The following is a 23,379-nucleotide window of genomic DNA, read 5'->3' on the forward strand; positions in this document are numbered from 1 at the left end:
GGAATTTTTCCCGCATTTTTCCCACATTTCTTCGTGGGAATTTTTCTTGCATTTTTCCCACGTTTCTTCGTGGGAATTTTTCTCGCATTTTTCCCACGCTTCTTCCTGAAAATTCTTCAGGCATTTTTCCCACGTTTCTTCGTGGGAATTTTTCCAGCATTTTTCCCACGTTTCTTCGTGGGAATTTTTCCCGCATTTTTCCCACGTTTCTTCGTGGGAATTTTTCCCGCATTTTTCCCATGTTTCTTTGTGGGAATTTTTCCCGCATTTTTCCCACGTTTCTTCGTGGGAATTTTTCCCCTATTTTTCCCACGTTTCTTCGTGGGAATTTTTCCCGCATTTTTCCCACGTTTCTTCGTGGGAATTCTTCCCACATTTTTCCCACGTTTCTTCGTATGAATTTACAGCATTTTTCCCACGTTTCTTCGTGGGAATTTTTCCCGCATTTTTCCCACGTTTCTTCGTGTGAATTTTTCTGACATTTTTCACACCTTTCTTCGTGGGAATTTTTCTCGCATTTTTCCCACGCTTCTTCCTGAAAATTCTTCAGGCATTTTTCCCACGTTTCTTCGTGTCAATTTTTCACGCATTTTTCCCATGTTTCTTCGTGGGAATTTTTCTCGCATTTTTCCCACGTTTCTTCGTGGGAATTCTTCGCGCATTTTTCCCACGTTTCTTTGTGGGAATTTTTCCCGCATTTTTCCCACGTTTCTTCGTGGGAATTTCTCCCGCATTTTTCCCACGTTTCTTCGTGGGAATTTTTCCCCTATTTTTCCCACGTTTCTTCGTGGGAATTTTGACTGCTTTTTTCCCACGTTTCTTCGTGGGAATTTTTCCCCTATTTTTCCCACGTTTCTTCGTGGGAATTTTGACTGCTTTTTTCCCACGTTTCTTCGTGGGAATTTTTCCCGCATTTTTCCCACGTTTCTTCGTGGGAATTCTTCCCACATTTTTCCCACGTTTCTTCGTATGAATTTACAGCATTTTTCCCACGTTTCTTCATGTGAATTTTTCCCGCATATTTCCCACGTTTCTTCGTGGGAATTTTGCCCGTATTTTTCCCACGTTTCGTCGTGGGAATTTTTCTTGCATTTTTCCCACGTTTCTTCGTGGGAATTGTTCCCGCATTTTTCCCACGTTTCTTCGTGGGAATTTTTCCCGCATTTTTCCCACGTTTCTTCGTGGGAATTTTTCCCGCATTTTTCCCACGTTTCTTCGTGGGAATTTTTCCGGCATTTTTCCCACGTTTCCTCATGGGAATTTTTCACGCATTTTTCCCACGTTTCTTCGTGGGAATTTTTCCTGCATTTTTCCCACGTTTCTTCGTGGGAATTTTTCCCGCATTTTTCCCACGTTTCTTCGTGGGAATTTTTCTTGCATTTTTCCCATGTTTGTTCGTGGGAATTTGGCTCCCATTTTTCCTTAAATATCGCTTACTTTCCTAGAAATCCCTGTGTTTCCCCTTAAATATCGCTTATTTTCATAGAAATCCCTGTTTTTTCCCCTTAAATATCGCTTATTTTCAAAGAAATCCCTGTTTTTCACCTTAAATATCGCTTATTTTCATAGAAATCCCTGTTTTTCCCCTTAAATATCACTTATTTTCATAGAAATCCCTGTTTTTCCCCTTAAATATCTCTTATTTTCATAGAAATCCCTGTTTTTCCCCTGAAATATCGCTTATTTTCATGGAAATCCCTGTTTTTCACCTTAAATATCGCTTATTTTCATGGAAATCCCTGTTTTTCACCTTAAATATCGCTTATTTTCATAGAAATCCCTGTTTTTCACCTTAAATATCGCTTATTTTCATAGAAATCCCTGTTTTTAACCTTAAATATCGCTTATTTTCATAAAAATCCCTGTTTTTAACCTTAAATATCGCTTATTTTCATAGAAATCCCTGTTTTTAACCTTAAATATCGCTTATTTTCATGGAAATCCCTGTTTTTCCCCTTAAATATCACTTATTTTCATAGAAATCCCTGTTTTTAACCTTAAATATCGCTTATTTTCATAGAAATCCCTGTTTTTAACCTTAAATATCGCTTATTTTCATAGAAATCCCTGTTTTTCACCTTAAATATCCCTTATTTTCATAGAAATCCCTGTTTTTCACCTGAAATATCGCTTATTTTCATAGAAATCCCTGTTTTTCCCCTTAAATTTCGCTTATTTTCACAGAAATCCCTGTTTTTCACCTTAAATATCGCTTATTTTCACAGAAATCCCTGTTTTCAACCTTAAATATCGCTTATTTTCACAGAAATCCCTGTTTTTAACCTTAAATATCGCTTATTTTCATAGAAATCCCTGTTTTTAACCTTAAATATCGCTTATTTTCATAGAAATCCCTGTTTTTCACCTTAAATATCGCTTATTTTCATAGAAATCCCTGTTTTTAACCTTAAATATCGCTTATTTTCATAGAAATCCCTGTTTTTCACCTTAAATATCGCTTATTTTCCTAGAAATCCCTGTTTTCAACCTTAAATATCGCTTATTTTCACAGAAATCCCTGTTTTTAACCTTAAATATCGCTTATTTTCATGTAAATCCCTGTTTTTCCCCTTAAATATCGCTTATTTTCATGGAAATCCCTGTTTTTCCCCTTAAATATCGCTTATTTTCATAGAAATCCCTGTTTATAACCTTAAATATCGCTTATTTTCATAGAAATCCCTGTTTTTCACCTTAAATATCGCTTATTTTCATAGAAATCCCTGTTTTTCCCCTTAAATATCGCTTATTTTCATAGAAATCCCTGTTTTTCACCTTAAATATCGCTTATTTTCATGGAAATCCCTGTTTTTCCCCTTAAATATCGCTTATTTTCATAGAAATCCCTGTTTTTCACCTTAAATATCGCTTATTTTCATGGAAATCCCTGTTTTTCCCCTTAAATATCGCTTATTTTCATGGAAATCCCTGTTTTTCCCCTTAAATATCGCTTATTTTCATAGAAATCCCTGTTTTTCACCTTAAATATCGCTTATTTTCATAGAAATCCCTGTTTTTCCCCTTAAATATCGCTTATTTTCATGGAAATCCCTGTTTTTCACCTTAAATATCGCTTATTTTCATGGAAATCCCTGTTTTTCACCTTAAATATCGCTTATTTTCCTAGAAATCCCTGTTTTTCCCCTGAAATATCGCTTATTTTCATAGAAATCCCTGTTTTTCCCCTTACATATCGCTTATTTTCATAGAAATCCCTGTTTTTCCCCTTAAATATCGCTTATTTTCATAGAAATCCCTGTTTTTCCCCTTAAATATCGCTTATTTTCATAGAAATCCCTGTTTTTCACCTTAAATATCGCTTATTTTCATAGAAATCCCTGTTTTTCACCTTAAATATCGCTTATTTTCATAGAAATCCCTGTTTTTAACCTTAAATATCGCTTATTTTCATAGAAATCCCTGTTTTTCCCCTTACATATCGCTTATTTTCATAGAAATCCCTGTTTTTAACCTTAAATATCGCTTATTTTCATAGAAATCCCTGTTTTTCCCCTTAAATATCGCTTATTTTCATAGAAATCCCTGTTTTTCCCCTTAAATATCGCTTATTTTCATGGAAATCCCTGTTTTTCACCTTAAATATCGCTTATTTTCATAGAAATCCCTGTTTTTAACCTTAAATATCGCTTATTTTCATAGAAATCCCTGTTTTTCCCCTTACATATCGCTTATTTTCATAGAAATCCCTGTTTTTAACCTTAAATATCGCTTATTTTCATAGAAATCCCTGTTTTTCACCTTAAATATCGCTTATTTTCATAGAAATCCCTGTTTTTAACCTTAAATATCGCTTATTTTCATAGAAATCCCTGTTTTTCCCCTTAAATATCGCTTATTTTCATAGAAATCCCTGTTTTTCCCCTTAAATATCGCTTATTTTCATAGAAATCCCTGTTTTTCCCCTTAAATATCGCTTATTTTCATAGAAATCCCTGTTTTTCCCCTTAAATATCGCTTATTTTCATAGAAATCCCTGTTTTTCCCCTTAAATATCGCTTATTTTCATAGAAATCCCTGTTTTTCACCTTAAATATCGCTTATTTTCATAGAAATCCCTGTTTTTCACCTTAAATATCGCTTATTTTCATAGAAATCCCTGTTTTTCCCCTTAAATATCGCTTATTTTCATAGAAATCCCTGTTTTTAACCTTAAATATCGCTTATTTTCATAGAAATCCCTGTTTTTCCCCTTAAATATCGCTTATTTTCATAGAAATCCCTGTTTTTAACCATAAATATCGCTTATTTTCATAGAAATCCCTGTTTTTCACCTTAAATATCGCTTATTTTCATAGAAATCCCTGTTTTTCCCCTTAAATATCGCTTATTTTCATAGAAATCCCTGTTTTTAACCTTAAATATCGCTTATTTTCATAGAAATCCCTGTTTTTCCCCTTAAATATCGCTTATTTTCATAGAAATCCCTGTTTTTCCCCTTAAATATCGCTTATTTTCATAGAAATCCCTGTATTTTCCCTTAAATATCGCTTATTTTCATAGAAATCCCTGTTTTTCCCCTTAAATATCGCTTATTTTCATGGAAATCCCTGTTTTTCCCCTTAAATATCGCTTATTTTCATAGAAATCCCTGTTTTTAACCTTAAATATCGCTTATTTTCATGGAAATCCCTGTTTTTCCCCTTAAATATCGCTTATTTTCATGGAAATCCCTGTTTTTCCCCTTAAATATCGCTTATTTTCATAGAAATCCCTGTATTTTCCCTTAAATATCGCTTATTTTCATAGAAATCCCTGTTTTTTCCCCTTAAATATCACTTATTTTCATAGAAATCCCTGTTTTTCCCCTTAAATATCGCTTATTTTCATGGAAATCCCTGTTTTTCCCCTTAAATATCGCTTATTTCCATAGAAATCCCTGTTTTTCCCCTAAAATATCGCTTATTTTCATAGAAATCCCTGTTTTTCCCCTAAAATATCGCTTATTTCCATAGAAATCCCTGTTTTTCCCCTAAAATATCGCTTATTTTCATAGAAATCCCTGTTTTTCCCCTTAAATATCGCTTATTTTCAGGGAAATCCCTGTTTTTCACCTGAAATATCGCTTATTTTCATAGAAATCCCTGTTTTTCCCCTAAAATATCGCTTATTTTCATGGAAATCCCTGTTTTTCCCCTTAAATATCGCTTATTTTCATAGAAATCCCTGTTTTTAACCTTAAATATCGCTTATTTTCATAGAAATCCCTGTTTTTAACCTTAAATATCGCTTATTTTCATTCCCCTCACTGCCCCCTATAACGACCCCATTGCCCTCCTTCCCCCTCACTGCCCCCTATATCAACCCCATCCCCCCTCATTGCCCCCTATAACGACCCCATTGCCCCCCAGCCCCTCTCATTGCCCCCCATTCCCCTCACTGCCCCCTATAACGACCCCATTGCCCCCCCATTGCCCCCCACCCCCCCATACCCAACCCATTCCCCCCTCACCACCCCCTATAACCACCCTAATGTCTCCCCAGCCCCCTCATTGCCCCCTATAACGACCCCATTGCCCCCCAGCCCCCCTCATTGCCCCCCATTGCCCCCCTCATTGCCCCCTATAACGACCCCATTGCCCCCCAGCCCCCCTCATTGCCCCCCATTGCTTTTCTCCCAGAAATCCCCATTTTTTTGCCCCCAAACGAGGGGTTTTTTACCCCAGAAGTTGGATCTTCTGGGTTGATCCACCCCCATCACCCCCATATTGGAGCCCTGGAGCCCAGAAATCACACACAGCACTTATGGGGCAGCAGCAGCTTTATTTTGGGGTTTGGTTGAGTGGGGTTCGGCTCCTGCCCCATAGATTTGGGGTTGGTCAGGTCCTGCCCATAGATGTGGGGCTGTATAGCTCAACCCCTGTTGGGGGTGGGGGGTCAAGTCCTGCCCCATGGATTTGGGATTTTGGGGGGGATAAGGTCCTGCCCCATAGATTTGGGGTTTTGGGGTGGGGGGGGGGGGGGGCAGCTCCTGCCCCATAGATTTGGGGTTTTGGGGTGGGGGGGGGGCAGCTCCTGCCCCATAGATTTGGGGTTTTGGGGTGGGGTGGGGGGGCAGCTCCTGCCCCATAGATTTGGGGTTTTGGGGTGGGGGTGGGCAGCTCCTGCCCCATAGATTTGGGGTTTTGGGGTGGGGTGGGGGGGGCAGCTCCTGCCCCATAGATTTGGGGTTGTTGGCAGTCAGGTCCTGTTGCATAGATTTGGGGCCCCATACCTCACCCCATACATATCTGGGGGGGGGGGGGGGGGTCAGGTTCAGCCCCATAGATCTTGGGTTGGGGGTGCAGATCAGGTCCTGCCCCATAGATTTGGGGTTGGTCAGGTCCTGCCCCATAGATGTGGGGCCCGATAGCTCACCCCATAGATGTCTACTGGGGGGGGGGGGGCAGCGGGTCGTGTTGAGCCCAATAGATTTGGGATCTGGTCCCACCCCACAGATTTGGGGTTGGGGGGCAGTGAGGTTTGTCCCCACTGATTTGGGGTTTGCGGGAGGGGGGTCAGGTTCAGCCCCATAGATCTGGGGTTTTGGGGGGGGGTCAGGTCCCACCCCACAGATTTGTGTGGGGGATGGGGGGGAATCTTTTGGTTTCCCAACTCCACCCCACATCCGTGGGTCCAATCCGGTCCAGCTGTGGATCCCAACCGAGCGGCTCCGGATCCCTGTGGGGTCAAGTCCCAAAGTCAGACCCCACAGGATCCCATAAAACCCCATAGGACCCCATAGGATCCCATAGGATCCCACTAGACCCCATAGGATCCCTATAAGACCCCATAGGATCCCTTAGGACCTCACAGGACCCCATAGGATCTTATGAGACCCCACAGGATCCCATTAGACTCCATGGGACCCCACAGGATCCCATAAGACCCCATAAAACCTGTAGGATCCCATAAGACCCCATATAACCCCATAGGATCCCATAGGATCCCACTAGACCCCATAGGACCCCTATAAGACCTGATAGGATCCCTTAGGACCTCACAGGACCCCATAGGATCCTATGAGACCCCACAGGATCCCATTAGACTCCATGGGACCCCACAGGATCCCATAAGACCCCATAGGACACATAGGACCCCACAGGATAACATAGGATCCCACAGGACCCCATAGGATCCCTATAAGACCCCATAGGATCCCTTAGGACCTCACAGGACCCCATAGGATCCTATGAGACCCCACAGGATCCCATTAGACTCCGTGGGACCCCACAGGATCCCGTAAGACCCCATAGGATCCCATAGGATCCCACTAGACCCCATAGGATCCCTATAAGACCTGATAGGATCCCTTAGGACCTCACAGGACCCCATAGGATCCTATGAGACCCCACAGGATCCCATTACACTCCATGGGACCCCACAGGATCCCATAAGACCCCATAGGACACATAGGACCCCATAGGATCCCACTAGACCCCATAGGATCCCTTAGGACCTCACAGGACCCCATAGGACCCTATGAGACCCCACAGGATCCTATGAGACCCCACGGGACCCCACAGGATCCCATAAGACCCCATAAAACCCATAGGATCCCATAAGACCCCATAGGACACATAGGACCCCACAGGATCCCATAGGATCCCACTAGACCCCACAGGATCCCTATAAGACCCCATAGGATCCCTTAGGACCTCACAGGACCCCATAGGATCCTATGAGACCCCACAGGATCCCATTAGACTCCATGGGACCCCACAGGATCCCATAAGACCCCATAAAACCCGTAGGATCCCATAAGACCCCATATAACCCCATAGGATCCCATAGGATCCCATAGGATCCCACTAGACCCCATAGGATCCCTATAAGACCTGATAGGATCCCTTAGGACCTCACAGGACCCCATAGGATCCTATGAGACCCCACAGGATCCCATTAGACTCCATGGGACCCCATAGGACCCCATAGGACCCCACAGGATCCCATAGGATCCCACTAGACCCCATAGGATCCCACTAGACCCCATAGGATCCCTATAAGACCCCATAGGATCCCTTAGGACCTCACAGGACCCCATAGGATCCTATGGGACCCCACAGGATCCCATTAGACTCCATGGGACCCCACAGGATCCCATAAGACCCCATAGGACACATAGGATCCCATAGGATCCCATGAGACCCCACAGGATCCCACTAGACCCCATAGGATCCCTTAGGACCTCACAGAACCCCATAGGATCCTATGAGACCCCACAGGATCCCATTAGACTCCATGGGACCCCACAGGATCCCATAAGACCCCATAGGACACATAGGACCCCACAGGATCCCATAGCATCCCACTAGACCCCATAGGATCCCTTAGGACCTCACAGGACCCCTTAGGATCCTATGAGACCCCACAGGATCCCATTAGACTCCATGGGACCCCATAGGATCCCATAGGATCCCACTAGACCCCATAGGATCCCTATAAGACCTGATAGGATCCCTTAGGACCTCACAGGACCCCATGGGATCCTATGAGACCCCACAGGATCCCATTAGACTCCATGGGACCCCACAAGATCCCATAAAACTCCATAAAACCCTACAGGATCCCATAAGACCCCATAGGACACATAGGACCCCACAGGATCCCATACGATCCCACTAGACCCCATAGGATCCCTATAAGACCTGATAGGATCCCTTAGGACCTCACAGGACCCCATAGGATACTATGGGACCCCACAGGATCCCATTAGACTCCATGGGACCCCACAGGATCCCATAAGACCCCATAAAACCCGTAGGATCCCATAAGACCCCATAGGACACATAGGATCCCATAGGATCCCACTAGACCCCATAGGATCCCTTAGGACCTCACAGGACCCCATAGGATCCTATGAGACCCCACAGGATCCCATTAGACTCCACGGGACCCCACAGGATCCCATAAGACCCCATAGGACACATAGGACCCCACAGGATCCCATAGGATCCCACTAGAACACATAGGATCCCTATAAGACCCCATAGGATCCCTTAGGACCTCACAGGACCCCATAGGATCCTATGGGACCCCACAGGATCCCATTAGACTCCATCGGACCCCACAGGATCCCATAAGACCCCATAGGACCCCACAGGATCCCATAGGATCCCATGAGACCCCACAGGATCCCATAAGACCTGATAGGATCCCTTAGGACCTCACAGGACCCCATAGGACCCTATGAGACCCCACAGGATCCTATGAGACCCCACGGGACCCCACAGGATCCCATAAGACCCCATAAAACCCATAGGATCCCATAAGACCCCATAGGACACATAGGACCCCACAGGATCCCATAGGATCCCACTAGACCCCATAGGACCCCTATAAGACCTGATAGGATCCCTTAGGACCTCACAGGACCCCATAGGATCCCATAAGACCCCATAGGATCCTATGAGACCCCACAGGATCCCATAAGACCCCATAGGACACCGTAAGTTCCCCCCCCCCCCCCCAAGACCCCCAGCCCCCCTCTGCCACCCCCAATTCCCCCATAGGACTCCCCTATGCCCCCCCTCAAGACCCCCAGCTCCCCTCCATGCCCCATAGGACCCCCACAGGACCCCCCCCTGAACCCCGAGCCCCCCCTGTGCCCCCCCAGGACCCACATAGGAGACCCCCAGGACCCCCCATGCCTCCCCAAAGACCCCCAGCCCCCCTCATTGCCCCCCATTCCCCTCACTGCCCCCTATAACGACCCCATTGCCCCCCTCACTGCCCCCTATAACGACCCCATTGCCCTCCTTCCCCCTCACTGCCCCCTATAACGACCCCATCCCCCCCTCATTGCCCCCTCATTGCCCCCTATGACGAGGGCAACCCCGAGCCCCCCCCGTGCCCCCCCAGGACCCACATAGGAGACCCCCAGGACCCCCCATGCCTCCCCAAAGACCCCCCCCCCCACCTCATGCATGCTGCGCCAGGTCGTTCAGGCGCTGCTGCACCTCCTGCGTCTGCAGCTGCTCCCAGGTCAGCAGCGACAGCCCCAGCTGCTCCTCCTGCCCGCGGGGGGTCAAAGGTCACGGGGTCAAAGGTCACGGGTCAGGGGTCGCACGGGGTCATGGAGCTCACAGGGGTGTCAGGGAGCATGGGGTCTGAGGTCATGGGATCGTGGGTGACGGGTCAGAGGTCACGGGGGTCAAGGGCCACGGGGTCAGGGGTCGCACGGGGTCAAGGGGTCGCACGGGGTCAGGGGTCGCACGGGGTCAAGGGGACACAGGAGTGAGATAATATGGGGTCAAAGGAGTCAGAGATCATAGGGAGTCATAGGGATCATGGAGGAGGGGGGGGGTCAGAGGGACCCTGGGGGTCCTGGAGGTCACAGGGTCAGGGTCACAGGGGTCACAGGATTGGGGTCACAGAGGTCAGGGGTCACAGAGGTCAGGGGTCAGAGGGGTCACAGGGATGACAGGATTGGGGTCACAGAGGTCAGGGGTCAGATGGGGTCACGGGGATGACAGGATTGGGGTCACAAAGGTCAGGGGTCACAGAGGTCAGGGGTCAGAGGGGTCAGGGGTCAGAGGGGTCACAGGGATGACAGGATTGGGGTCACAGAGGTCAGGGGTCACAGAGGTCAGGGGTCAGAGGGGTCACAGGGATGATAGGATTGGGGTCACAGAGGTCAGGGGTCACAGAGGTCAGGGGTCAGAGGGGTCACAGGGATGAGAGGATTGGGGTCACAGAGGTCAGGGGTCACAGAGGTCAGGGGTCAGAGGGGTCACAGGGATGACAGGATTGGGGTCACAGAGGTCAGGGGTCACAGAGGTCAGGGGTCAGAGGGGTCACAGGGATGAGAGGATTGGGGTCACAGAGGTCAGGGGTCACAGAGGTCAGGGGTCAGAGGGGTCACAGGGATGACAGGATTGGGGTCACAGAGGTCAGGGGTCAGAGGGGTCACAGGGATGACAGGATTGGGGTCACAGGGGTCAGGGGTCAGAGGGGTCAGGGGTCAGAGGGGTCACAGGGATGACCGGATTGGGGTCACAGAGGTCAGGGGTCACAGAGGTCAGGGGTCAGAGGGGTCAGGGGTCAGAGGGGTCACAGGGATGACAGGATTGGGGTCACAGAGGTCAGGGGTCACAGAGGTCAGGGGTCAGAGGGGTGACAGGGATGACCGGATTGGGGTCACAGAGGTCAGGGGTCACAGAGGTCAGGGGTCAGAGGGGTCAGGGGTCAGAGGGGTCACAGGGATGACAGGATTGGGGTCACAGAGGTCAGGGGTCACAGAGGTCAGGGGTCAGAGGGGTCACAGGGATGAGAGGATTGGGGTCACAGAGGTCAGGGGTCACAGAGGTCAGGGGTCAGAGGGGTCACAGGGATGAGAGGATTGGGGTCACAGAGGTCAGGGGTCACAGAGGTCAGGGGTCAGAGGGGTCACAGGGATGACAGGATTGGGGTCACAGAGGTCAGGGGTCAGAGGGGTCACAGAGGTCAGGGGTCACAGAGGTCAGGGGTCAGAGGGGTCACAAGGGTCACAGGGCTACAAGGGCTGAGGATTCAGAGCCCATGAGGGGGCTGGGGGGGTCAGAGGGACCCCGGGGGTCCCCAGGTTCAGGGGTCAGAGGTCAGAGGTCAGAGGTCAGAGGTCACCTTGCGGAAGGGCTGCGCCATCTGTCGCAGGAAGTGCTTGGCCACCTGCACCGCTTCATCCACCGTCAGGTTGAGGTTGGAGGGCAGCAGGTGGGACTGCAGCCACAGGGGCAGCCGGCAGCGCTTGTCTGAGCGGGAGAAACGCTGCGGGGGTTCATTAATTAGTTAATTAGTTAATTAGTTAATTAGGAGGGCAGCGGGGGGGGGGTTGGGGGATGGTGAATGGGGGTAATAATGGGGAGGAGTTGTAATGGGGGGCCGTGATGGGGGTGTTACTGGGAGGGGGGTGATATGGGGGGGGTTGTTCATTAGAGGGGGGTCGTTAATTAGAAGGGTGTCGTTAATTAGGGGGGTGATTAACTGGGGGGATCACTGGTTGGGGGGGGTCTTAATTAGGGGAGCTTTAATTGGGAGGTAATGATTTTCGGGGGGTTCTTACGGGGGGTCGTTATGGGGGGTGTTATTGGCAGGGGGTCAGTATGAGTGGGTCATTAATTGGGGGTGACTAATTGGGGAGGGTCACTAATTGGGGAGGGTCATTAATTGGGGGGGGGGGCATTGATTGGGGTGGGGGTCATTGATTGGGGGGTCTTTAATTGGGGGATATTAATAGGGGGGGTTCTTATGGGGGGTGGCAGCCGGCAGCGCTTGTCTGAGCGGGAGAAACGCTGCGGGGGTTCATTAATTAGTTAATTAGTTAATTAGGGGGGCAGTGGTTCATTAATTAGTTAATTAGGAAGGCAGTGGGGAGGGGGGGCGTTGGGGGATGGTGAATGGGGGTAATAATGGGGAGGAGTTGTAATGGGGGGCCGTGATGGGGGTGTTACTGGGAGGGGGGTGATATGGGGGGGGTCGTTAATTAGAGGGGGGTCGTTAATTAGAGGGGTGTCGTTAATTAGGGGGGTGATTAACTGGGGGGATCACTGGTTGGGGGGGTCTTAATTAGGGGAGGTTTAATTGGGAGGTAATGATTGGGGGGGGGTTCTTACGGGGGGTCGTTATGGGGGGTGTTATTGGCAGGGGGTCATTAATTGGGGGTCATTAATTGGGGGTGACTAATTGGGGAGGGTCAATAATTGGGGGTCACTAATTGGGGAGGGTCATTAATTGGGGGGGGGCATTGATTGGGGGGTCTTTAATTGGGGGATATTAATAGGGGGGGTTCTTATGGGGGGTGGCAGCCGGCAGCGCTTGTCTGAGTGGGAGAAACGCTGCGGGGGTTCATTAATTAGTTAATTAGTTAATTAGGGGGGTGATTAACTGGGGGGATCACTGGTTGGGGGGGTCTTAATTAGGGGAGCTTTAATTGGGAGGTAAAGATTTTGGGGGGGTTCTTACGGGGGGTCGTTATGGGGGGTGTTATTGGCAGGGGGTCAGTATGAGTGGGTCATTAATTGGGGGTGACTAATTGGGGAGGGTCATTAATTGGGGGTGTTCCCTATGTATCTCTATGGGTCTCTATGCGTCCCTATGGGTTTCTATGGGTTTCTATGGGTCTCTATGGGTCCCTACAGGTCCGCATGCATCTCTATGGGTCTCTATTGGGTGCAATGGGTGCCTATGGGTCTCTATGGGTCCCTATGGGTCCCTATGGGTTTCTATGGGTCTCTATGGGTCCCTATGGGTCCCTATGGGTTTCTATGGGTCTCTATGGGTCCCTATGGGTCCCTATGGGTTTCTATGGGTCTCTATGGGTCCCTATGCATCCCTATGGACTCAATGGGTCTCTATGGGTCCCTATGGGTCTCTATGGGTCCCTATGCGTTTCTATGGGTCTCTATGGGTCCCTATGCATCCCTATGGACTCAATGGGTCTCTATGGGTTCCTATGGGTCCCTATGGGTTTCTATGGGTCTCTATGGGTCCCTATGGGTTTCTATGGGTCCCTATGGGTCCCTATGGGTCTCTATGGGTCCCTATGGGTCCCTATGGGTTTCTATGGGTCTCTATGGGTCCCTATGGGTCCCTATGGGTTTCTCTGGGTCCCTATGGGTCCCTATGGGTCCCTATGGGTTTCTATGGGTTTCTATGGGTCTCTATGGGTCCCTATGGGTCCCTACAGGTCCGCATGCATCTCTATGTGTCTCTATTGGGTGCAATGGGTTTCTATGGGTTTCTCTGGGTCCCTATGTCTTCCTATGGGTCTCTATGGGTCCCTATGTATCTCTATGAGACTCCATGAGTCCCTATGAGTTTCTCTGGGTCTCTATGGGTCCCTATGGGTCCCTATGGGTTTCTATGGGTCTCTATGGGTCCCTATGGGTCCCTATGGGTCCCTATGGGTCTCTATGGGTCCCTATGGGTCTCTATGGGTTTCTATGGGTCTCTATGAGTCTCCATGAGTCCCTATGGGTTTCTCTGGGTCCCTATGGTTCCCTATGGGTCTCTATGTGTCTCTATGGGTGCCTATGGGTCGCTGTGGGTCTCTGTATATCTCCATGGGTCCCTATGGGTCCCCACAGGTCCGCATGCATCTCTATGGGTCTCTATTTGGTGCAATGCGTGCCTATGGGTCCCTGTGGGTGCCTATGGGTCTCTATGGATCTCTATGGGTCCCCATAAGTCTCTATGGGTCGCTGTGGGTCCCTACGAGTTTCTATGGGTCTGAATGTATCTCTATGGTTTCCTATGGGTCTCTATGGGTCCCTATGGGTCCCTATGGGCTTCTATGGGTGTCTATGGGTCCCTATGGTTCCCTATGGGTCTCTATGAGTCCCTATGGATCTCTATGTATCTCTATGGGTCCCTATGCATCCCTATGGTCTCTATAGGTCCCTATGGGTCCCTATGGGTCCTTATGGGTTTCTATGGGTCTCTATGGGTCCCTATGCATCCCTATGGTCTCTATGGGTCCCTATGGGTCCCTATGGGTCTCTATGAGTCTCCATGAGTCCCTATGGGTTTCTATGGGTCCCTATGGGTCCCTATGCATCCCTATGGACTCAATGGGTCCCTATGGGTCCCTATGGGTTTCTATGGCTTCCTATGGTTCCCTATGGGTCTCTATGAGTCTCCATGAGTCCCTATGGGTTTCTCTGGGTCCCTATGGGTCCCTATGGGTTTCTATGGGTCTCTATGGGTCCCTATGGGTTTCTATGGTTCCCTATGCATCTCTATGCATCCGTATGGTTCCCTATGTATCTCTATGGGTCCCTATGGTCCCTATGGGTCCCTATGGGTCCCTATGGATGCCTATGGGTCTCTACGGGTCCCCATGGTTCTCTATGGGTTTCTATGGGTCTCTATGGGTCCCTATGCATCCCTATGGGTCTCTATGGGTCCCTATGGTTCCCTATGTATCTCTATGGGTCCCCATAAGTCTCTATGGGTCGCTGTGGGTCCCTATGAGTTTCTATGGGTCTGAATGTATCTCTATGGTTCCCTATGGGTCTCTATGGGTCCCTATGCATCCCTATGGTCCCTATGGGTCCCTATGGGTCCCTATGGGCCCCTATGGGTCCCTATGGGTTTCTATGGGTCCCTATGGCTCCCTATGTATCTCTATGGGTCCCTATGCATCCCTATGGTCTCTATGGGTCTCTATGGGTCGCCGTGGGGCAGCACCTTGTCAGCGAACACCATCAGGCCGTAGTCCGTCTTGCCCCGCAGCGCCCGCCCCACACACTGGGTGTGTGGGTCATGGGTCTCTGGGTCCTTATGGGTCCCTATGGGTTTCTATGGGTCTCTATGGGTCCCTATGGGTCTCTATGGGTTTCTCTGGGTCTCTATGGGTTTCTATGGGTTTCTATGGGTCTCTATGGGTCCCTATGGGTCCCTATGGGTCTCTATGCGTCCCTATGCATCCCTATGGGTCCCTATGGGTCTCTATGGGTCCCTATGGGTCCCTATGGGTTTCTCTGGGTCCCTATAGGTTTCTATGGGTCTCTATGGGTCCCTATGCATCCCTATGGTCCCTATGGGTCCCTATGGATGCCTATGGGTCTCTATGGGTCCCTATGGGTCCCTATGGGTCTCTATGGGTCTCTATGGGTCCCCATGGATCCCTATGGGTTTCTATGGGTCTCTATGGGTCCCTATGCATCCCTATGGGTCTCTATGGTTCCCTATGTATCTCTATGGGTCCCTATAAGTCTCTATGGGTCGCTGTGGGTCCCTATGAGTTTCTATGGGTCTGAATGTATCTCTATGGTTCCCTATGGGTCTCTATGGGTCCCTATGCATCCCTATGGTCCCTATGGGTCCCTATGGGTTTCTATGGGTCCCTATGGGTTTCTCTGGGTCTCTATGGGTCCCTATGTGTCTCTATGAGTCTCCATGAGTCCCTATGGGTTTCTCTGGGTCCCTATGGATCCCTATGGGTTTCTATGGGTCTCTATGGGTCCCTATGCACCCCTATGGGTCCCTATGGGTCTCTATGGCTCCCTATGTATCTCTATGGGTCCCTATGCATCCCTATGGTCCCTATGGGTTCCTATGGGTTTCTATGGGTCCCTATGGGTCCCTATGGGTTTCTATGGGTCTCTATGGGTCCCTATGGGTTTCTCTGGGTCTCTATGGGTCCCTATGGGTCCCTATGGGTTTCTATGGGTCTCTACGGGTCCCTATGGGTCCCTATGGGTTTCTATGGGTCCCTATGGGTCCCTATGGGTTTCTATGGGTCCCTATGGGTCCCTATGGGTTTCTATGGGTTTCTCTGGGTCCCTATGTCTTCCTATGGGTCTCTATGGGTCCCTATGTGTCTCTATGAGTCTCCATGAGTCCCTATGGGTTTCTCTGGGTCCCTATGGATCCCTATGGGTTTCTATGGGTCTCTATGGGTCCCTATGCACCCCTATGGGTCCCTATGGGTCTCTATGGCTCCCTATGTATCTCTATGGGTCCCTATGCATCCCTATGGTCCCTATGGGTTCCTATGGGTTTCTATGGGTCCCTATGGGTCCCTATGGGTTTCTATGGGTCTCTATGGGTCCCTATGGGTTTCTCTGGGTCTCTATGGGTCCCTATGGGTCCCTATGGGTTTCTATGGGTCTCTACGGGTCCCTATGGGTCCCTATGGGTTTCTATGGGTCCCTATGGGTCCCTATGGGTTTCTATGGGTCCCTATGGGTCCCTATGGGTTTCTATGGGTTTCTCTGGGTCCCTATGTCTTCCTATGGGTCTCTATGGGTCCCTATGTGTTTCTATGAGACTCCATGAGTCCCTATGAGTTTCTCTGGGTCCCTATGGGTCCCTATGGGTTTCTATGGGTCTCTATGGGTCTCTATGGGTCCCTATGGGTCCCTATGGGTTTCTATGGGTCTCTATGGGTCCCTATGGGTCCCTATGGGTTTCTATGGGTCCCTATGCATCCCTATGGGTCCCTATGGGTCTCTATGGGTCCCTATGGGTCCCTATGGGTTTCTACGGTTGCTACGGGCTTGAACCCATCTCTGTGGGTTTCTCTGGCTCCCCACAGGTTTCTATGGGTCGCTGTGGGTCCCTATGGCTCCCTATGAGACTCTATGGGTCCCTATAGATCTCTATGGTTGTCCATGGGTCCCTATGGGTTTCTATGGGTCTCTATGGGTCCCTATGCATCCCTATGGTCTCTATGGGTCCCTATGGGTCCCTATGGGTTTCTATGCATCCCTATGGGTCCCTATGGTTCCCTATGGGTTTCTAAGGGTCTCTATGGGTCCCTATGGGTCCCTATGGGTTTCTATGGGTCTCTATGGGTCCCTATGGGTCCCTATGGTCTCTATGGGTCCCTATGGGTCCCTATGGGTTTCTATGCATCCCTATGGGTCCCTATGGTTCCCTATGGGTTTCTAAGGGTCTCTATGCGTCCCTATGCATCCCTATGGGTCTCTATGGGTCCCTATGGGTCCCTATGGTTCCCTATGGGTCTCTATGGGTCCCTATGGGTCTCTATGGGTCCCTATGCATCCCTATGGTCTCTATGGGTCTCTATGGGGCGCCGTGGGGCAGCACCTTGTCAGCGAACACCATCAGGCCGTAGTCCGTCTTGCCCCGCAGCGCCCGCCCCACACATTGCGCCGAGTGCCGCATGGCGTCGAAGGTGAGGAAGTCGTTCTCGCGCAGCTGGAAATGCTCCCGCAGGTACTGCAGGCGGGCCTGAGGGGGGCGCCACTGAGCTGGGATGGGGGGGCTATGGGGGGTATGGAGGGGGGGAGGGATGGGGGGCAGAGGCACTTGGGGGGGCTGAGATGTGGGGTATGGATATGGGGGGTGAGATGGGGGGGCAGAGGCACTTGGGGGGCAGGGATGGGGGGCAGTTATAGGGGGTACAGATGGGGGCAGAGATGGGGGGCAGAGGCACTTGGGGGGCAGAGATATGGGGTATGGGTATGGGGGGGTGAGATGGGGGGCAGAGGCACTTGGGGGGCTGAGATATGGGGAATGGATATGGGGGGGTGAGATGGGCAGAGATGGGGGGCAGACATGGGGGCAGACATGGGGGGGCAGAGGCACTTGGGGGGCAGGGATGGGGGGCAGTTATAGCGGGTACAGATGAGGGCAGAAATGGGGGGCAGAGGCACTTGGGGGGCAGAGATATGGGGTATGGATATGGGGGGGTGAGATGGGGGGCAGAGGCACTTGGGGGTCAGGGATGGGGGGCAGTTATAGGGCACTTGGGGGCAGAGTTGGGGGGGCAGAGATGGGCAGAAACACTTGTGGGGCAGAGACACTTGGGGGGCAGAGACATGGGGGGTACAGATATGGAGAGCTGAGATGGGGGGCAGAGGCACTTGGGGGCTCCACATCCACCCCACATCCACCCCACGTCTGCCCCACACCCACCCTACAACTGCCCTGCATCCACCCCACATCCGCCCCACGTCTGCCCCACATCCGCCCCACACCTACCCCACATCCACCCCACATCTGACCTGTGTCTGCCCCACATCCGCCCCACATCCGCCCCACATCCGCCCCACACCTACCCCACATCTGCCCTACATCCGCCCCACATCCACCCTACATCCGCCCCACACCTACCCCACATCCACCCCACATCTGCCCCACATCCTCCCACACCTACCCCACATCCGCCCTACAACTACCCTACAGCCACCCCACATCCACCCACATTCGCCCCACATCTACCCCACGTCTGCCCCACAGCCACCCTCCAACTGCCCCGCATCCACCCCACATCCGCCCCACATCTGACCCATGTCTGCCCCACATCCTCCCCACACCTACCCCACATCCGCCCTACAACTACCCTACATCCGCCCCACATCCACCCCACGTCTGCCCCACACCCACCCTACAACTGCCCTGCATCCACCCCACATCTGCCCCACGTCTGCCCCACATCCGCCCCACATCTGACCCATGTCTGCCCCGCATCCACCCCACATCCGCCCCACGTCCGCCCCACACCTACCCCACATCCACCCTACAACTACCCTACAGCCACCCCACATCCACCCACATTCGCCCCACATCTGCCCCATGTCTGCCCCACAGCCACCCTACAACTGCCCCGCATCCACCCCACATCCGCCCCACGTCTGCCCCACATCCGCCCTACACCTACCCCGCATCCACCCCACATCCACCCTACATCCGCCCCACACCTACCCCACATCCGCCCCACATCTGACCCATGTCTGCCCCACATCCGCCCCACATCTGCCCCACACCTACCCCACATCCACCCCACATCTGACCCATGTCTGCCCCACATCCGCCCTACATCTGCCCCATATCGACCCACACCTACCCCACATCCGCCCCACATCTGACCCATGTCTGCCCTGCATCCACCCCACATCCGCCCCACGTCCGCCCCACACCTACCCCACATCCACCCTACAACTACCCTACAGCCACCCCACATCCACCCACATTCGCCCCCACATCTGCCCCATGTCTGCCCCACAGCCACCCTACAACTGCCCTGCATCCACCCCACGTCTGCCCCACAGCCACCCTACAACTGTCCTGCATCCACCCCACATCCGCACCACTTCTGCGCCACATCCGCCCCACATCTGACCCATGTCTGCCCCACACCCACCCCACATCTGCCCCACATCCGCCCCACATCCGCCCCACATCCGCCCGTCTGCTCCACATCCTCCCCACACCTACCCCACATCCGCCCTACAACTACCCCACATCCACCCCACATCCACCCACATTCGCCCCACATCTGACCCGTGTCTGCCCCACATCTGCCCCACACCTACCCCACATCCGCCCTACATCCGCCCCACATCCGCCCCACATACACCCCACATCCGCCCCACATCTGCCCCACATCCGCCCCACATCCGCCCCACGTCTGCCCCACATCCGCCCCACCTTGAGGACGTGGCTCTGTGTGTAGACGTAGGGCACCCCAAACATGATGACGGCGCGCCCATAGTGATGCACTGGGGGCACAAAGGCAGCGTCAGCCCCACAGAACCCCCCCCAAATCCCCCCATAGGACCCCAATGTCCCCCCATAGCCCCCCATCTCACCCCATAAAACCCCATAGGACCCCAATGTCCCCCAATAACCCCCCATAGCCCCCAATTTCACCCCATAGAAGCCCATAGGACCCCAATGTCCCCCATATTATCCAATGGGACCCCAATATCCCCCCATAGCCCCCCATCTCACCCCATAGAACCCCATATCCCCCCATAGGACCCCAATATCCCCCCATAGAACCCCATCTCCCCCCATATTCCACCCACATCCCCCCATATCCCCCTATATTCCCCCCATAGCCCCGCATCTCAACCCATAGGACCCCCATAGGACCCCAATGTCCCCCAATATCCCCCCATATCCCCCCATCTCACCCCATAGAACCCCATAGGACCCCAATGTCCCCCAATGTCCCCCCATAGCCCCCCATCTCACCCCATAGAACCCCATATTCCCCCCATCTCACCCCATATTCCCCCACATGCTCCCATCTCACCCCATAGAATCCCATATCCCCCCATAGGACCCCAATATCCCCCCATAGAACCCCATCTCCCCCCATATTCCACCCACATCCCCCCATATCCCCCTACATTCCCCCCATAGCCCCCATCTCACCCCATAGAAGCCCACAGGACCCCAACATCGCCCCATCTCCCCCCATGGGACCCCAAAATGACCCCAAAGCCACCCATAACCCCCCATAGGACCCCAATCTCACCCCACAGAACCCCAGATCCCCCCATCTCACCCCATATCCCCCCACACCCCCCCCAGTACCCTCCATATCCCCCCATCTCACCCCATAGAATCCCATATCCCCCCATAGGACCCCAATATCCCCCCATAGAACCCCATCTCCCCCCATATTCCACCCACATCCCCCCATATCCCCCTATATTCCCCCCATAGACCCCCATCTCACCCCATAGGACCCCCATAGGACCCCAATGTCCCCCAATATCCCCCCATAGCACCCCATCTCACCCCATATCCCCCCCATACCCCCCCAGTACCCTCCATATGCCCCCATCTCGCCCCATAGAATCCCATATCCCCCCATAGGACCCCAATAACCCCCCATATCCCCCATCTCACCCCACAGGACCCCAGTATCCCCCCATATCCCCCCATCTCACCCCATAGAATTCCATATCCCCCCATAGGACCCCAATATCCCCCCACAGCCCCCCATCTCACCCCATAGAAGCCCACAGGACCCCAATATCCCCCCCAAAACCCCCCAGAGACCACTAGAAACCCCCCCCCCCCCAAAACCCTCCATAACCCCCAGCCCCCCACAGGACCCCAACATCCCCCCATCTCCCCCCATGGGGCCCCAATATTTTCCATAGGACCCCAATATCCCCCCATCTCCCCCCATAGGACCCCACAGGACCCCAGTATCCCCCCCACAGAACCCCATAACCACCCATAGCCCCCATCTCACCCCAAAGAATCCCATATCCCCCCATAGGACCCCAATAACCCCCCATATGCCCCCATCTCACCCCATAGGACCCCAGTATCCCCCCACAGCAGCCCAGTAACCCCCCATAGCCCCCCATCTTCTCACCCCATAGGACACCCATAGGACCCCCAATGTCCCCCATATTCCCCAATGGGACCCCAATGTCCCCCCATAGCCCCCCATCTCACCCCACAGAACCCCATATTCCCCCATCTCACCCCATATTCCCCTACATGCTCCCATCTCACCCCATAGAATCCCATATCCCCCCATAGAACCCCATCTCCCCCCATATTCCACCCGCATCCCCCCCTATCCCCCTATATTCCCCCCATAACCCCCCATCTCACCCCATAGAAGCCAACAGGACCCCAATATCCCCCCCATATCCCCCCATATCCCCCCATATCCCCCCATATCCCCCCCATAGAACCCCAATATCCCCCAATAGAACCCCATCTCCCCCCCATATTCCACCCACATCCCCCCATATCCCCCTATATTCCCCCCATAGCCCCCCATCTCACCCCATAGGACCCCCATAGGACCCCAATATCCCCCAATATCCCCCCATAGCCCCCCATCTCACCCCATAGAAGCCCATGGGACCCCAATATTTTCCATAGGACCCCAATATCCCCCCAACTCCCCCCATAGGACCCCAAAATGACCCCAAAGCCACCCATAACCCCCCATAGGACCCCAATCTCACCCCACAGAATCCCAGATCCCCCCATCTCACCCCATATCCCCCCACACCCCCCCAGTACCCTCCATATCCCCCCATCTCACCCCATAGGACCCCATAGGACCACCATATCCCCCCACAGGACCCCCATAACCCCCCACGCCCCCCATCTCACCCCATAGGGCCCCAATGTCCCCCATATTCCCCAATGGGACCCCAATATCCCCCCATAGCCCCCCATCTCACCCCATAGAATCCCATATCCCCCCACAGGACCCCAGTATCCCCCCACAGGACCCCCATAACCCCCTACACCCCCCATCTCACCCCATAGGACGCCACTGCCCCCCATCCCCCCCCCCCCCAGGACTCCCACATCCCCTGCCCCCAATACAGACCAAAATCCACCCCCCCATAGCCCCCCATCTCCCCCCATAGGACCCCAAAATGACCCCAATGCCACCCATAACCCCCCATAGGACCCCAATCTCACCCCACAGAACCCCAGATCCCCCCATCTCACCCCATATCCCCCCATACCCCCCCAATACTCCCCATACCCCCCCATCTCACCCCATAGAATCCCATATCCCCCCATAGGACCCCAATATCCCCCCATAGCCCCCCATCTCACCCCATAGGACCCCACTGCCCCCCATCTCCCCCCCCCAGGACCCCCACATCCCCTGCCCCCAATACAGACCAAAATCCACCCCCACACCCCCCATAGGACCCCAAAAAGACCCCATCTCACCCCATATCCCCCCATACCCCCCCAATACACCCCATATCCCCCCATCTCACCCCATAGAACCCCACAGGACCCCCATAACCCCCCACGCCCCCCATCTCACCCCATAGGACCCCAATGTCCCCCATATTCCCCAATGGGACCCCAATATCCCCCCATAGCCCCCCATCTCACCCCATAGAATCCCATATCCCCCCATAGGACCCCAATAACCCCCCATCTCACCCCATAGAACCCCACAGGACCCCAGTATCCCCCCATAGGACCCCAATAACGCCCCATAGCCCCCATCTCACCCCATATCCCCCATATCCCCCCCATCTCACCCCACATCCCCCTATACCCCCCCAGTACGCTCCATAGCCCCCCATCTCACCCCATAGAAGCCCACAGGACCCCAATATCCCCCCCAAAACCCCCCAGAGACCCCCAGAAACCCCCCCCCGAAAACCCTCCATAACCCCCAGCCCCCCACAG

The 23,379-nt window shown here is 52.4% G+C and overlaps 1 protein-coding gene and 2 long non-coding RNA genes across 10 annotated transcripts; 1 reads left to right on the forward strand and 2 right to left on the reverse strand.

Annotated features, from left to right (window-relative positions):
- Positions 1-1,626: 1,626 nt before the first annotated feature.
- LOC125687772 (uncharacterized) lies at positions 1,627-3,667 on the reverse strand. Of its 5 annotated transcripts, none has more exons than XR_007374389.1 (4): positions 3,596-3,667; positions 2,284-2,447; positions 1,997-2,078; positions 1,627-1,914 (listed from the first exon to the last, which is right to left on the reverse strand). It is a non-coding gene; the product is annotated as an uncharacterized LOC125687772 (long non-coding RNA). The 5 variants fall into 5 exon arrangements; XR_007374387.1 differs by having other exon boundaries at positions 1,997-2,037; positions 2,243-2,447; XR_007374391.1 differs by lacking the exon at positions 1,997-2,078.
- Positions 3,668-6,269: 2,602 nt separating this feature from the next.
- On the reverse strand, positions 6,270-22,556 carry LOC125687773 (general transcription and DNA repair factor IIH helicase subunit XPD-like). The gene is made up of 6 exons (XM_048933030.1): positions 22,550-22,556; positions 19,879-19,949; positions 17,533-17,676; positions 11,602-11,745; positions 9,917-10,010; positions 6,270-6,678 (listed from the first exon to the last, which is right to left on the reverse strand). The coding sequence occupies exons 2-5, from the start codon at positions 19,921-19,923 to the stop codon at positions 9,918-9,920; spliced, it is 426 nt and encodes a 141-aa protein (XP_048788987.1). The 5' UTR covers positions 19,924-19,949; positions 22,550-22,556; the 3' UTR covers positions 6,270-6,678; position 9,917.
- Positions 10,020-11,595, forward strand: LOC125687774 (uncharacterized). 4 transcript variants are annotated; one of them, XR_007374394.1, is made up of 3 exons: positions 10,020-10,375; positions 10,440-11,176; positions 11,241-11,595. It is a non-coding gene; the product is annotated as an uncharacterized LOC125687774 (long non-coding RNA). The 4 variants fall into 4 exon arrangements; XR_007374392.1 differs by having other exon boundaries at positions 10,440-10,888; positions 11,001-11,595; XR_007374393.1 differs by having other exon boundaries at positions 10,440-10,888; positions 11,017-11,595.
- Positions 22,557-23,379: the final 823 nt, after the last annotated feature.

Source organism: Lagopus muta, unplaced genomic scaffold (assembly GCF_023343835.1).
Source record: "Lagopus muta isolate bLagMut1 unplaced genomic scaffold, bLagMut1 primary scaffold_204, whole genome shotgun sequence".
Classification (NCBI taxonomy): Eukaryota; Metazoa; Chordata; class Aves; order Galliformes; family Phasianidae; genus Lagopus; species Lagopus muta.